Source organism: Dipodomys ordii, unplaced genomic scaffold (genome assembly GCF_000151885.1).
Source record: "Dipodomys ordii isolate 6190 unplaced genomic scaffold, Dord_2.0 Scaffold17, whole genome shotgun sequence".
Classification (NCBI taxonomy): Eukaryota; Metazoa; Chordata; class Mammalia; order Rodentia; family Heteromyidae; genus Dipodomys; species Dipodomys ordii.
In genome coordinates this window covers 12,408,074-12,423,217 of record NW_012267233.1, presented here as the reverse complement: position 1 = coordinate 12,423,217, position 15,144 = coordinate 12,408,074, and the positions used below count along the sequence as shown (strand labels likewise).

At 39.7% G+C, this 15,144-nt stretch overlaps 1 protein-coding gene across 1 annotated transcript in view; it reads right to left on the bottom strand.

Moving 5' to 3' along the window:
* The window catches only part of Nipal2 (NIPA-like domain containing 2), a 77,296-nt gene that overhangs the window by 39,771 nt on the left and 22,381 nt on the right, over positions 1 to 15,144 (bottom strand). Inside the window, exon 4 of the mRNA XM_013012394.1 lies at positions 14,801 to 14,972. Coding sequence (XP_012867848.1) covers positions 14,801 to 14,972 — 172 coding nt within the window. The remainder of the gene's footprint in view (positions 1 to 14,800; positions 14,973 to 15,144) is intronic.

The following is a 15,144-nucleotide window of genomic DNA, read 5'->3' as shown; positions in this document are numbered from 1 at the left end:
TATGCTTCACTAGCTATGTCCTGAACATAGACACAAACAGTGTGGCTGTAAAAATGCCTTTCTCCTCTTCCCCCTCCCCACCATGTCTGAAGGAACATGGAAACCTGTCCTGTTTCTGTGGACCTAGGACAGTATAGCTAGGATAATCCATGGAGTACAGGGAAATCCTGATTAAAGTTTATTGAATGGCTAAATAGATTAGAAGGGAGAGAGGAAAAAGCAAGGAAAGGAAGGAGGGTTAAATAAAGGGGAGAAGGAGAAGACAGAAGTGGAGAGAAAGGTAAAGGAAAAAGGAGAGAAAGCAGGCAGAGAGTACAGGAAGGGCTGGAAAAGCAGGAAGAAAAAGGAAAAAGAAGCAGGTAAAAGAAGGAAGAAAAATGGAAACCTTTTAACTATGTCCCACACTGAAACCCTTTACTTGGCAGCACCTCTCCCACAGTCCCCAGCACAAGGGGGCCTCTATTCACTTACACACTAACGCTGGAGCTTACGAGTCTTCATTATCCACCTCACCTTCACATTCTACCCCCAACAGACTGCTGGCTCTTAGTCTTCATTGCACTCTTCATTCCTCACTGCACAGGCCCTGACTGCCCTAGGTCAGACCAGCTTTTCTTCTGCCTTACACCCTCATAATAATGTCCCTCTGGACCTCCCATTTCTCTGTTTCCCCATACCAGTGTAATCTTTGAAAAACGCAAATCGAATGTAAATCCATAGCTTTAAGATTTCTCAGTAGGCTTCCTGTAATTTACAGGGCAAAGGCTGCACTTCTGAATGTGACATTCAAAGACAGCCATGAGTTTTCTTCTGTCATTTTTCTCCCCACATTTGTCCTCTATTTCTTTTATATTCTGTGCTCATCCTTACTGAAATAGGTTAGCACAATCTCTAGAACCTAACATGTAGTTTCATAATCTATGATTTCTTTTCTTTTTTCCTTCCCTTCCCATCTTTCCTTTATTGGGTCCGGTCGTGGGGCCTGAACTCTGGGGCCTGGGTGCTGTCCCTCAGCTCTTCAGCTCAAAGCTAGCATTCTACCACTTAAGCCACAGCGCCACTTCCGGCTTTTTTTCCCCCTGCTTATGTGGTGCTGAGGAATCGAATCCAGGATCTCATGCATGCAAGGCAAATGCTGCACCATTGAGCCACCTTCCCAGCCCTTTTTATTTATTTTTTGTGTGCCAGTACTGGGCTTGAACTCAGGGCCTAGGCACTATCCCTGAGCTTTTTTGCACAAGTCTGCTGCTTTACCCCTTGGGCTACAGCTCTACTTCTGGCTTTTTGGTGGTTGGAGATAAGAATCTTATGGACTTTCCTGTCTGGGTGGCTTTGAACTGTGATTAATTCACAGATCTCAGCCTCCTGAGTAACTAGCATGACAGGTGTGAGCCACCAGCGCCTGGCTCTCAATGGCTTTAACATCACCTCTGGATTTCCCCAGGCTCAGCTGACCATACTATCTTTAGCTGGGATGGCCCCTAAATATAGTTTTCCACAAAGTCTAAGATTTATTTTCTGTGTCTGCCCCAAAGACTATGGGTTCCTTTTAGTCTGAGGTATGTCTTATTCTTCTAGGATCGTCACTGTGTAGTCGCTATGTAGAACATAGCATGCGTTCTGGGTTGATGAAGTCCACATGAAGTGGGAGTTTTTGTGGGGGATCAGCCCCATGGTTCCTGACCCTTGTGATGCTTTAGACCCTCTTTCTTATGACTGGGGCTGTTGTAAACTCCCACCTTGGCTGAACCATGGTATGGCCTCCAGGGAACTTGAGAGTACTTACTCTTATTGGTTTGTTCTTCTGTGAATGCAGGCATTGGAGAATTCAAAATTGCAGTAATAAAAAAAATGCACTGTATAGATTTCATTTAAAAATTACTAGCTGGGTTGTTTAAAAATGAAAATAAAGGAAAGGAACTTTTCATAAAATAATAATATCATCTAGAGAAAACTGCAGTTAGTAGGCTGGTGTTCTTACTTTCCTTTAATTCAGATCAAACTGTAGTTTCTTATTTATCAGTTTCCTCAGTTACCATTTTAGAAACAATTTGCTCTGTCATTAACAACTCAAACGATGTTAATTCCTTAGAAAAACTCAGCCCAACGAAATAAATACCAGGGAACTGGCACTTGAAAGTGGGGGTGAGAGGGAGTGTCAAGGGGTGAGGAGAATATGAATGAAGAGAGGAAGGAAAGGGAGAATGAAGTCATAATACTCAATGTATATCCTAGGCAGCTAAGAAAATTGAGGGGAGGGGATGGATTGGGAGGAATGGAGAGAATGATAAAAAGGCTGATTTCGAGGGAGATGAATTGTACTTAGAAACCTGTTTGTTAGATGGTACTTCCTTTGTAAAACCACTTAAAGATAATAAAAATACAATTAAAAAGAATTTTTCATAGACATAATTTTAATGTCTGTATAATACTCCACTAAATTGTTGCTGCAGTTAAATTTGAGCATAGTGACATCTGGTACTCTGGCAGCTTATTTAAACATAGTAACAATTTTACATCAGAAGCCTTTTAAGATGAGCTGGAACGCTCTTGTATTCTTTTCCAATTTGTTTTTCAACTAAGCTCTCTCTCCCCTTTGAGTTAATCTTTGTGCTTATAAATGTTTCCTGGGAGGATATTTACAGAAATGGGAGTTTCAAACTGCATAAACAAAGCATGAGAAATGTTCACCAAACGTGCTTAATTAGCATGCTTAATTGAATGGTGTGGCTGCAAAATATTAAAGCAAAACTTTCCGTAGATAAAGTCATGTGCTGCTACAGAACCTATTCAATTAACTTTGGAAAGGGTATAAAAATGTAATGAAAATTTCTATTTCAGGTTTACACCATAATTCAGGATAACTAATCTCACATATTTAGAAGAGGCAGAAACCCCAAGTTGCCCGCAAACCACCTCCCCAACACTGACTGGCAATAAAGAATGTTTTCAAGTGGAAAGAGGTAGACTAGCAATTAAACACAAGTGGAGTACGGTCACATCGCCTACAACAAATGCACTGCACAGCAGCAATCCTGCAGGTGATGATTTCACAGTGAAGGGTTCCAGGAAGATGGGAGACATGGCTCAAAGGGGAAGAAGAAATTTTAGTGGTAGGAGACATCTACTGCAGGTCCTAGTCTGTGTGATGGGAGACAGAAGTACAAATTGGCTGACTGTATATTCACCCTGAGCCACTCAACAAATACTGCTATTGTAGCAAGGCTGGAGTAGGCACCCCATTTTCTTATTCTTACTCCAGAGCTCTTTCTAGTACATCCTATTCTTTGCTTCCCTTGAAGTCATAAAAGACATCATTTCCTTTTCCACAGGGATTTTTTTTTGTCAGTTGTAGGGCTTGAACTCAGGGCCTAGGCTCAGTCCCTGAGCTCTTCTGCTCAAGGCTAGTGCTCTACCACTCTGGGCCACATCTTCACTTCCAGTTTTTGAGTGGTTAATTGGAGATAAGAATCTCACAGGGGACTTTTCTGCCTGGGCTGGCTTCCAACTGCAATCCTCATCTCCCAGCACCCTGAGTAGTTAGGATTACAGATGTGAGCCACCAGAGCCAGGCCCTTCCCACAGTTTTATATTTATTTTCAGAAGAAGGAAAGAAAAGAATGGCACATGGGAAATAGTAAAGCAAAGAGAGCATGATTTACTTTTTGAAGGAGGAAGGAAAAAATGGCACATGAGAAACAGTAAAGCAAAATGAGCATGATTGTAACAAACACTTGAAATACAGGTGCTGAGCTATATAAATCACTACAAAATGACTATCCAAGCTTTAGGAAACATTATATACTCGTCTTTGTTTCTGGAAACATTAGAAGTCTAATGCATCTCCACACTCATCTGATATTTTTTTTCTGTTGTAAGAGAACATGAGATTTTCTACTAAATGTTTAGATGAGAATAAGATATTTATCTAGGGCTGGGATGTAGCTCAGTGGCAAAGTGCTTGCCTAGCAAGTGCAACGTCCTGGGTTCGATCCCCAGTACCAAAAAAGAAAGGACAAAAAAAAAAAGAAAAAAGATATTTATCTATTGATCTAGTAAAGTCATAAAAAAAGAACAGTCTACTGTGGTTACAGTTACTTGTAATTCATTTATATGCAAAACATGGTGATATCGGAGCTGTACTGAGCAAGGACAGCATGTGAGCAACATGACTCCATAAAAAATAAATAAACAGGAGCACTACTATTATCTTTGCAATCCACTGAACCCAATTCTCTCCAGTTGTTAATATAGCAATAGCCATTGTCTGCCGAATGCAGAAAAGGGGGAAATTATACTTTTCTTCCTATAAGAAAATTTAATACCCCAAAATTGCAAGATTATTTCAAGATCAACACACTACAACAACACACCTGCAAACTAAAGAGATGTGTCAGAACTACTATACTACAGTTATTACTGAGGGTTTATTTCAGCATGTGTACATGCTTTGTGTTTGAGATATATTTGGGCTTAGGGTCATCAATGCCTTCAGAACACACACACAGAGTGGTCAATGATCTTCATGTTTAGTTACAATTCTTCCAGGTCCTCAGGGCCTGGACTCTGTCCCTAAGCCTCTTTGTGCTCAAGGCTAGTGCTCTAGCCCTTGAGCCACAGCCCCACTTCCAGCTTTTTGTTTATGTGATACTGAGGAATCGAACCCAGGGCTTCATGTATGCTAGGCAAGCACTCTACCACTAAGCCACATTCCCAGCTTTAGTTACAATCTCAAAAAAAAAAAAGAGGTGTAAGGAAAACTAGGGGCGATGCATGCTGGCTTAGGCAATCAGCAGGGTAGGAAGGTTGATAATACGCTCTTGAATTCAGACAGGCTATTTTCCTAGGCAATGCTCATGGCTCATACTCTGCCACAGAGTTGTTATTGTTGGCAAGTGGGAAATGTTTACAGAACTTGACACCTTTCCCCCACAAGCTTATCATCAATTGATGTTAGATGATGCTACTGCAGTTGCCAGGGAATCATCTTATCTTGAGGCCTATATATAAAACTTGTGAAAGGGGCCTGAGCTGAGCTGTCTTCAACTCCTTATTTCATTATCCTTAAGGAAATGCTCAGTTGGAAAGGGTGAGTCTGATTCACGAGGATGCTGTGGAGCCAGAAAAGACTTCCTGCTCCTGTTGCTCAAAATCTCACTGTGGGTGAGAAGTAGACGCTCTCCTGAAGAACTCTGGAGCCCTGAATGGGAAGAGGAGGGCAGGGTGCTGGGCTGGGAGGGCTGAACACTTGGGGTCTAGTTTTGGCTATGTCAAGAACAATCTGTGGCATCCTGCACAAATTAGCATGTTACTTCTTTTGTTTTATTTTTTAATCTGGTGAGATGAAGCACATGTGCTTTGTGGTTTCCAACTACTCATTTTGCTTGAATATGTTACAGATCAAGTTGTGCCCTTTGTATATTTTCAAGAAGCTTGGAGAATCTGGGGGAGGGGGAGGGAAGCAGACAAAATTTCCAAAATGGCCAGGGTCTTTGTATTCAGGTGTGAAAGAAAGCACCAAAATTTAATGCAACTTCTTTCTTTCTTTTTCTTTCTTTCCTTTCTTTCGTTCTTTCTTCCTTCCTTCCTTCCTTCTTTCCTTTCTTTCTTTCTTTCTTTTCTTTTTTCTCCCTCTTTCTCTCTCTTTTCTGTCTTTTCTTTTTTCTCCCTCTTTCTTTCTCTCTTTCTTTTTTCTTTCTTTCTTTCTTTTTCTCTCTCTCTTTCTTTTTCTCCCCTCCTTTCTTTCTTTTTTGGTAAATCATGGGGCTTGAACTTAGGGCTTAGGTACTGCCCCTGAGCTCTTTGGCTCAAGGCTAGCATTATACCACTTTGAGCCACAGCACCACTTCAGTTTTCTGGTGGTTAATTGGAGATAAGAGTCTCAAGGACTTTCTTGCCTGGGCTGTCTGTGGACCACAATCCTCAGATCTCAGCCTCCTGAGTTGCCAGGATTTCAGGTGTGAGACATCAGTGCTTAGTTTAATAATTTTCTTTACTCAGCAATGAATTAGGTTGTACCACAAATGGGAAAGATAAATGGATAAAAGAAGAGTTACATACATAATTAATTCAGAAAAGAGAGTAGACAAAGCAGAGGAAAGAGTCCAACGTCACAGTAATAACTGGAAGCAGGATAAAGCCAGGTGCTACTTTACACATACAATTTTGAGGCTGAGTGCTGACAAGGAAGCAATAAGCTCAGTACTCCACTACATGGTTAGTGTCATTGTGAATTGATAGAACCCTTCTGATGGGTGATTTCACAATTCCTCTCGAGAGCATCAACATGTTCAAATTCTTTGACTTAGTAATTCTGCATCTGGAAATCTGTCCTAAGGCAGAATTCCAAAAAGAAAAAAAAAGGAAACTCAAGCCCATCATTGCAAATTATTTTTCAGAGTGGACAGGAATATTATGTAGTCAGCAAAAATATTATGAACAATTATAGTGATATTAAAATATCTATGGTATAATATTAAAAAGACAGAAATGTATGCTTAGACAGCAATTATGATGTGCCAGTGTTAATACAGTAATGGCGGCTAATATTTAACTGAGAATTTGGCAAGGAATAGTTAATTTCTCTCACCTAATATCCCTAGGAGGCAAGCGTTGCTATACTCACTTTATAGACGAGAAAATGGTGGCAGGAAAGGCTTAATTCACAACACAGTGACTCCAGGGTCAGGCCACTAGGCCCATACAATTTTTTTTTCTCAAAAATGTAAAGAAATAAACCAGATGCTTATTTCTTGGTGCTTGGCTTATTCTCTTGGCACTGTGGCTCAAGCGGTAGAGCGCTTACCTTGAGCTGAAGAGTGCAGGGACAGCGCCCAAGCCCAGAGTTCAAGCCCCACAATGCCCCCCCCAAGTGTAAAGAAATATAACATGGATACAATATTTTCATTAGACAAGAAGTATACATTTTAGTATGGTGATCTTCATTGATAATATGTACTGTATATTTGAAAACTGGTGACACAGTAGATTTTAAATGTTCTTACTACCAAAAGGTAAGAATTTGAGGTTATAGTTAATGGCTTGATTAGATCTTTCTATGGTATCTTTCTAAAATGTAGACACATATCAAAACATTATATATGTTGCCTATAACCATTTCTTCTTAATTAAAAACTTTTTAAATAGTTAAAATTAATAAACAAAATTAAATATACTATACCAAAATACTAACAAGGCTCTGTAGGAGCCATGGGGTACAGGAGAAAGACACTAAGATACTTTCTATGAGAAAAAGACATGAAAGTCTTCAAGTATTTTGTCTCATACAAACAGTGCTCCTATGGGGCCTTTTTTTTGTTGTTGTTGTTGTTGGTCATGGGGCTTGAACTCAGGGCCTGGGCGCTGTCCCTGAGCTATTCAGCTCAAGGTGAGCACTCTACTGCTTGAGCCACAGACCCACTTCCGGTTTTCTGGTTTATTGGAGATAAAGAGTCTCATGGACTTTTCTTCCCAGGCTGGGTTTGAACCATAATCCTCAGATCTCAGCCACCTGAGTAGCTAGGATTACAGGCATGAGCCACTGACGCCCAGCTGAGGCCATTTATTAATGCACTCACTTAGCCTTGAAGTTCCAAAGCACTCTATCAGGAAGAATATCATAAACGATTACAGTAGGCTGACAACTCCAGTAAGTATTCTGTTTTTTCTGGGTCACTCAGGTTAGCCATCAAAATGGAGATATATTCTGGTCAAGGCTGACTTAAGATAACCTGCACATGAATGTTATGATTCTGATTTCCAGATGAAAATAGATATAGGTCAAGTGAACTGTTCTGGTGGCTTCAGCCAAACCAAGTGTAGATATAGGGAGCCAGTCCCAGGAGTAGATATGTGTCCTGGCTTCTTCACGCTTCTTAATTTACTTAGAAGTCAACCCTAAGTTTGCCCTGCAGTCATTCCCTCTGTGACATCTGACATCACTCAGTTTATGCTATTATTATGGAAGAGTTATTCAGCTTAATTTGGTCAAGATGATGCTTAAAGATTCCCAGAAAGGAAAGAGAGGAGAGAGCAGAGACAGAAAAGAGAGCAGAGAGAGGAGAAAAAGAGAGGAGAGACTGGAGAGAGGAGAGAGAGCTAGGAGGGGAAGGAGGGAGGAGAAGAGGGAGGAAGGAGAGGAGGGAGGTAAGGAGAGAGAACAACAACTATATATTAATCTGGTGCACTTCTGTAATTGAGTTAAACTGAAAAGGCAGATGTTAGCATGTCAATATTGATCTTTGTGTCAGTAAAATAAATAAGCATTCCTCTTTTTGATATATGCATTTTACTAGTGATTTCTTTAAATTAAAAGGGCTTAATAACACAAGATTTAAATTCACATGGCATAGCTATTTTTAAAGATTATTTTGTTCACTTTTATTTATTTCCCCATTTTTTACCCTTTATTAGCTTTGTGTGTGTGTGTGTGTGTGTGTGTGTGTGTGTGTGTGTGTTTGCATATGCTAGGGATGGAGCCCAGGGCCACATACATGTTAGACAAGTTCTCTGCTACTGATCTATATAGTACAGACTTGCTAGTATCATTTTTTTTTGAAGATATGTTTAATGTGCCAGATATTGGCGGCTTGTGTCTGTAATCCCAACTACTCAGGAGGCTGAGTTCTAAGGATTACAGTTTGAACTAGTATGGGTAGAAAAATCTGAGAGACTCCATTTCTAATTAACTAGCAAAAATCTGAGTTGGAAGTGTGGTTCTAATGGTAAAACACCAGCCTGTGAGTAAGAATTCAAGCCCTGGTACTGGCACAAAGAAAAATAACAACAACACAAAAGCAGATATATTTTATGTAAAGCTAAAGCATCAATTAATTGCACTTTACTTAGATGAAACTATGGATATAATTCTGATTCAGATAGAAAGAAGACAATCTTTGTTGAAAGTGGTGAGCTCTAATGTGAAGGTTTGGATATGTGAAATCTCATCTATTAATTTCATTAATATTTTTTTCTGGGACATCTGATGTACTGTTTAACCTTAGTGATTTTAAAAGAAACTAGACTATATGCTTACAAAATAAGAAATTAGAATACAAAATTGTAAAAAAAAAACTCAAACAACAAACCTATAAAAATGCTCCCCAAACCTTCTGACATGAAAAGAACATATTTACACAATAATGCTACAAACAGAATCTTACACGTAAATATCTGGCTTGTGGTTTCTGACCACTTATAATGGTAACCTTATTGCATTGCTAAGACGAAAACCGCAGAAACACTTTCATGTCAGTCACAACCAAGCCTCAAGCATGTGAGTGCAGTGCGTTCACAGGCTCAATATGCTTTTGCTGTGTTGAGGCTTCGCTCTGTAATTATCATTCTCTAATAGCTATAGAACTTTAGGAAAAAAGCATGCCAATTACAATGCACTCTACAAAGTCAGGATTTGAATCTTTGAGGATGTGGCAACTTAGAAAAAAAAAAAAAAGACGTCCTCTTACAGAGAGAAAAGTTATCTTGCCATCCCTGGTGGCAGGCAGGAAAATGTCAAGAAATTCATTTTGAGGGAAAAAAAATTTCTATTGTCATTTACTGAAGAGAATGAAGACACAACCTTTGTTTGGTGGCAATTTTCCTAATTCTGGATGGAGAAAAAAATTTACCTGGACTAAGAACAATAATCCTTTCTTCACTACATTTTTCTTGGCATGCATTAGTGATTAAACTTGAAAAGACTCCAAAGGGAGGGAAAAAAGTAAAAATACCACCACTGACAAGATTAATTCTGCATTATAAATTTAATAGCACATTACTTCATCATTAGCAATTTCTCTAGAAATGCTTTGTGGTATTCTCAAAAATTAAAGATGGGTGGAAAAGATATTTCAAATAAAGCTTTAGGCTTCAAGAATGCTTTCTACTTGAGAGTGTATGAGCAGACATAAAATTAAAACGTCAGACTTTTGTTCCACATAGTTTATGTAAGCCGATTTTAGACAAATATGCCTAAGAAACAATGCAGCAAGCCATTTTGGAAAGAGATTTTGCTGCATTCCTTTGAGCATTAGTATCAATGTCCATGTATGTGGGCTGGGAAGGTGGTTCAGTGGTAGAGTGCTTGCCTTGCATGCATGAGGCCCTGGGTTCGATTCCTCAGCATCACATAAGCAGAAAAAGCCAGAAGTGGCACTGTGGCTCATGTGGTAGATGCTAGCTTCGAGCTGAAGAGCTGAGGAACAGAGTGCAGGCCCACAGTTCAGGCCCCACAACTGACAAAAAAAAAATCAATGTCCATGTGAAGTGTTGCTATTCACAAATATCCCTGAGGGCTTAACGTTGTAGTAACTTGATCAGAGCTGGCAGTCAGGGCATTGCTCAGAGATTCACGGCATCCAGGTTTGTATAAAGCTACAGGTCACTTGCTCATTGGTCTGTCTGTGCTTCCCTCCAGTTCTTTTTCTAATAAAAATCTTGGAGACCAAAGTTTCTGTTTGACAAGACTTCTCTGGAATTCCAAAAGGCTTTTCTAGGGATTTCTGGCTATACTATGGCCACCATCTAATGGATTAGAGATACTTCACTTTGGGCTTCAGATAGCCCGAAGGAGATACATGAAACAATGTATGTTCCTATCATGCATTTCAATCTGAGCAGCAGCTAGCATATTAGGAAATATTAGACATGGAAGAGATATCACTTACAGGACTCACTCTCCTTTCATTTTCTCAGTAAGATTAACTCCCCAGTCTAAACCCAAATTAGCCCCCATTAAGGGTAACTTCTTCTCTTAGGAAATTATTCTAGGCCCAAGAAGACCTTACCATGGTTAATTTTATCTTTCCATATGAAATTCTGAGTATTTGATTTCATAGAATTCATTCTAAATTCAGGCTACTTGTTGCTCACTTCTATTCAACTTGGTGATGGCTAAGTAGGGAATGAATTTATTTGTCTCATGCAACGCTTGACAGAGTAGATGCTCACTCATTATCAGTTTCTTTCTTTTTTTTTTTTTTGTTGGTCGTGGGGCCTGAACTCTGGGCCTGGGTGCTGTCCCTCAGCTCTTCAGCTCCAGGCTAGCTCTCTATCACTTGAACCACAGTGCTGCTTCCAGTTTTCTGGTGGTTTATTGTAGATAAGAGTCTCATGGACCTTGATGCCCGGGCTGGCTTTGAAACGTGATCCTCAGATCTCAGCCTCCTGAGTTGGTAGGATTATAGGCCACCAGCTGGTGTGCCACCAGCGCCCAGCTTCATTATCAGTTTCTTACTGTCAAATTATTTCATATGAAGTATTGCTAGAATTTAAATTGGAAAATGTGTTTCGAAAAGTATTGTCAGTACAGAGAAGTGGCAGGGTTAGGTAGTATTTCTTACCAATGGACTTGGGTATGGCTCTGTATTTCAGCATTCATTCATATGCTTTAGGTACTGGGCCTGAATCCTCAACTGTTCAGATGGAGACAAACTAGCAAGAATCTCTTGTAAAAGAACTTAGTTGTCTGTTTTGGGGTTGCATTCGCTACAGAAGCTTTCCTTCTTTCTAGGAGCTGTTGCTGGCTGCAGGAAGCTTTATAATCCATCAGTTGGGCAGGTTTCTACCTCCTTCCATGAGTTTCATTTGTGTTTTCAGAGACTGTAAATTTCCAAGTCTACTCCAAGTGTGTCAGAGAGTAAGGGGAAGAAAAAAAAAGGGAAAAACTAAGGGACTAACGAGTTCTAGTTTTTGGTCTCAGTGCTTTCACTCCTACCAGTTTACCTCTCTGTAGAGGGGAGGAGGCTGTGAAAATTCTATGATTTGGAAGATCTGGGATCATGGCTGTCATTCGTGCAGCTCTTGAAGATGGATGTCAGTGATTTTTAGATCCTACCCTACAATCTACCTCCTTGTTGGAGCAAGGGGCTATAGAAATCACATGATTTAGAGGCCTGAGTTAAAGGATCTCAGTCCAACCTAGCAGCAAGCACAACCTAGAATAGAGTTCCCAGAGGCAGCTCTCAATGCTTTCAGATCCTACCCAATGCTTCACTTACCTGTAGTGGGGAGGAGTAGATAGAAATTATCTAATTAAGATTACCTTGGCCCAGGGTTCTCAGCCCCACATGGTAGTCAACATACATTATCAGGAGACACAACCTGGAGCTGAGTAGCAGGCCATCCATGAGCTTTGGCATCTTTTCCACTGAGACATACAATGGGATTTGCTATTCACCAGTGAAAAGAGGACTTCTAATTGACTTTGAATTCAATGCCTTCTATACACTCTCACTGCTGGAACTTTTCTGTGTGTCTACAAACTCTCTAATCCTTTAAGAACACCTCTTGTGGCTGTCTATGTCTCAAAAGCTATGATGGTTCCTGTTTTTAAGCTTCCAGAATAACTCCCACTCAAACAAAAGGGCTCTCTCTTAAGATGATGTGTTGCAATAGTTCTTTTTTTTGGGGGGGAGGGTCCAGTTGTGGGGCCTGAACTCTGGGCCTGGGAGCTGTCCCTCAGCTCTTCAGTTCAAGGCTAGCGCTCTACCACTTGAGCCACAGCACCACTTCTGGCTTTTTTCTTTTTCTTTTTTTGCTTATGTGGTGCTGAGGAATTGAACCCAGGGCCTCAGGCATGCAAGGCAAGTGCTCTACCACTGAGCCACCTTCCCAGCCCTTGCAATAGTTCTTGAAAATAAGGAAATAACAGAATGTCTTTCTTCACCAAAAATTGTCCATATACACAGGAGTAGTAACTGTCCCTCTAATTCTCCTCACTTTGTTTAAGGCTTGCAGATTTATCCTGCAGGTAGAACTTCTAGTCTGTAACTAGCAGATTGTGTTTTTATCTTTCCCTTTCCCCACCAGAGAAGCTGGAGATGGAGTCTGGGATTGTTTTCTTTTGTTATTGTTGTTGTTGTCTTTTGGTAGTCCCATAATTTTCTAGCCACCTCTTCTGTAATTCTTAATATTCTTTTCTCTCTCTCTCAGAATATTGTCTACCCTGTTAACCTGACTCTGCTCATTTGTACAATCAACCTTTAATCAGCCATCTTGTTCTGCATAACCTTCTAATTATTTACCAGTTTTTTCTTAGATCTTGAGAAGAAGAAAAATTGAGAATGCTCATGAAGGTGTTACTAGCACATTCATGAATGTGCTATATGTAGTAGCACATTCATGTAACCCACTTTTCTATTTTATTGGATGTTAAAAATAGTAAATGAGAGCTGGGCACCCATGGCTCATGCCTGTAATCTTAGCTACTCAGGAGGCTGAAATCTGAAGATTGCAGTTCAAAGCCAGCCCAGCCAGCAAAGTCCATGAGACTCTTATCTCCAATAAGCCACTAGAAAACTGGAAGTGGTGCTGTGGCTCAAATGGTGGAGTGCTAGCCTTGAGCTGAGGAGCTAAGGGACAGCGCCCAGGCCCAGAGTTCAAGCCCAACAACTGACAAAAAAAAAAAGAGTAAATGACTGCACACATTTTTGTATCTTCAGAGTATTATTAAAACAGGGATTTAAGCTAAATAATTTCTAGGAAAAAATCAGTGTTCATTATAAAATATTCTACCAACATACATCATGCAAGGAGTTTAAAAATATTTTAAAGCCAAGTGCTGGTGGTTTACACCTGTAATCCTAGCTACTCAGGAGGCTGAGATCTGAGGATCATGGTTTGAAACAGTTTGAGCAGAAAAGTCCATAAAACTTTTATCTCCAATTATATATAAATAAATACTTATTTAAATTTATGTTTAATTATATATACATACACACAGTATAGAAAGAGAAGATCATCTAAAATTAAATGAAATTCTTTTTGACTATACGTTAAGTTTAAGCTATACTTTCTTTGCAAATACGACACCATATTTTTAGAGACATATTAAGATTGGATATGTAGAGCACATGATATAGTTGATCTAGTTGTTCACAATGACTATCAAGTTGTTTCTATTTCAATGAAGGCTCTAAATTCACAGAAATTTAGCAGCATGCTGTTTCCATAGCAGCAGATAAAGAATAAAACTAAAACATTTTATTTTTTTTTTAGATAGGGTTTAGAGAATTTGGTCTCATTTTTGGTAATGATGGTATTCGTTCTCTCTCATAAAGTCTTTAGAAATATATCATTTTGCTCTTTTCTAAATGTATTTAGTAAACTATATACATTTTAAAGGTCAATAGTTACATGCTTATGATTATATAGCATAATAAATATATAACTTTTAGCCTTAAAGAGATGCTAAATCATGTAGTCAAGATTAGGATAAAATATTGTAGCTATATGTAAAATATAACTACATTAAAAATGCTTTTAGGGCAAAGAGCTGGTGGCTCCTGCCTGTAATCCTAGCTACTCAGGAGGCTGAGGTCTGAGGATTGAGGTTCAAAGCCAGCCTGGGCAGGAGAGACTGTGAGACTCTGATCTCTAATAAACCACTCAGAAAACCAGAAGTAGTGCAGCGGCTCAAGTGGTAGAGTGCTAGCCTTGAGCTGAAGAGCTGAGGGACAACATTCAAGCCCAGAGTTCAAGCACCATGACTGACAAAAAAAATGCTTTTAGGTAATCCATTAGTGGTTAAAAACCCAACATACCAATTTAAGTTCTTATTAGCTTACGAAGACTCAATCGTTGAGGATCTAGCATTTGAATGTAAATGGAATAGCTACCAGATGCAAGTTTCTTCATCGTTCATGTGGCTGCATGGCAGGCAAGTAAAACTGGAAGCATAATTCCATGTGACTATGCTAGGAAAATGGGGAATAGAGTTTCTTATTTTGTGTTACATGTTATATGGCCAATTGTTTGCATTTCTTAACATTTCTGTTTGTCAAAATGTGGAAAAATGGCCCACCTGTAACGGACATACAGCCTAAAGGCGCAATGAGTGTGATGGGGGCGACTCCATAGGCTGCGAAGTTCCCCGTCTCTCCCACAGCCATCAGCAGGACTCCACCCCACCAAATCACGCTCTTAAAGTAGGGCTTTGGATACTCTTGTTGTGCCAGCTGAAGATGAGAATATTTCTAGGAGTAAAAGCAGAATGTAAATAAGAAAATATTTCTACCCAATTAAAACCTCCTTTGAAAATTTGACTCTTATCAATCTGTACCATGACTACTTTTTTTGTGTGTGTGTGTCTGGTCGTGGGGCCTGAACTCTGGGCCTGGGCGCTGTCCCTCAGCTCTTCAGCTCAAG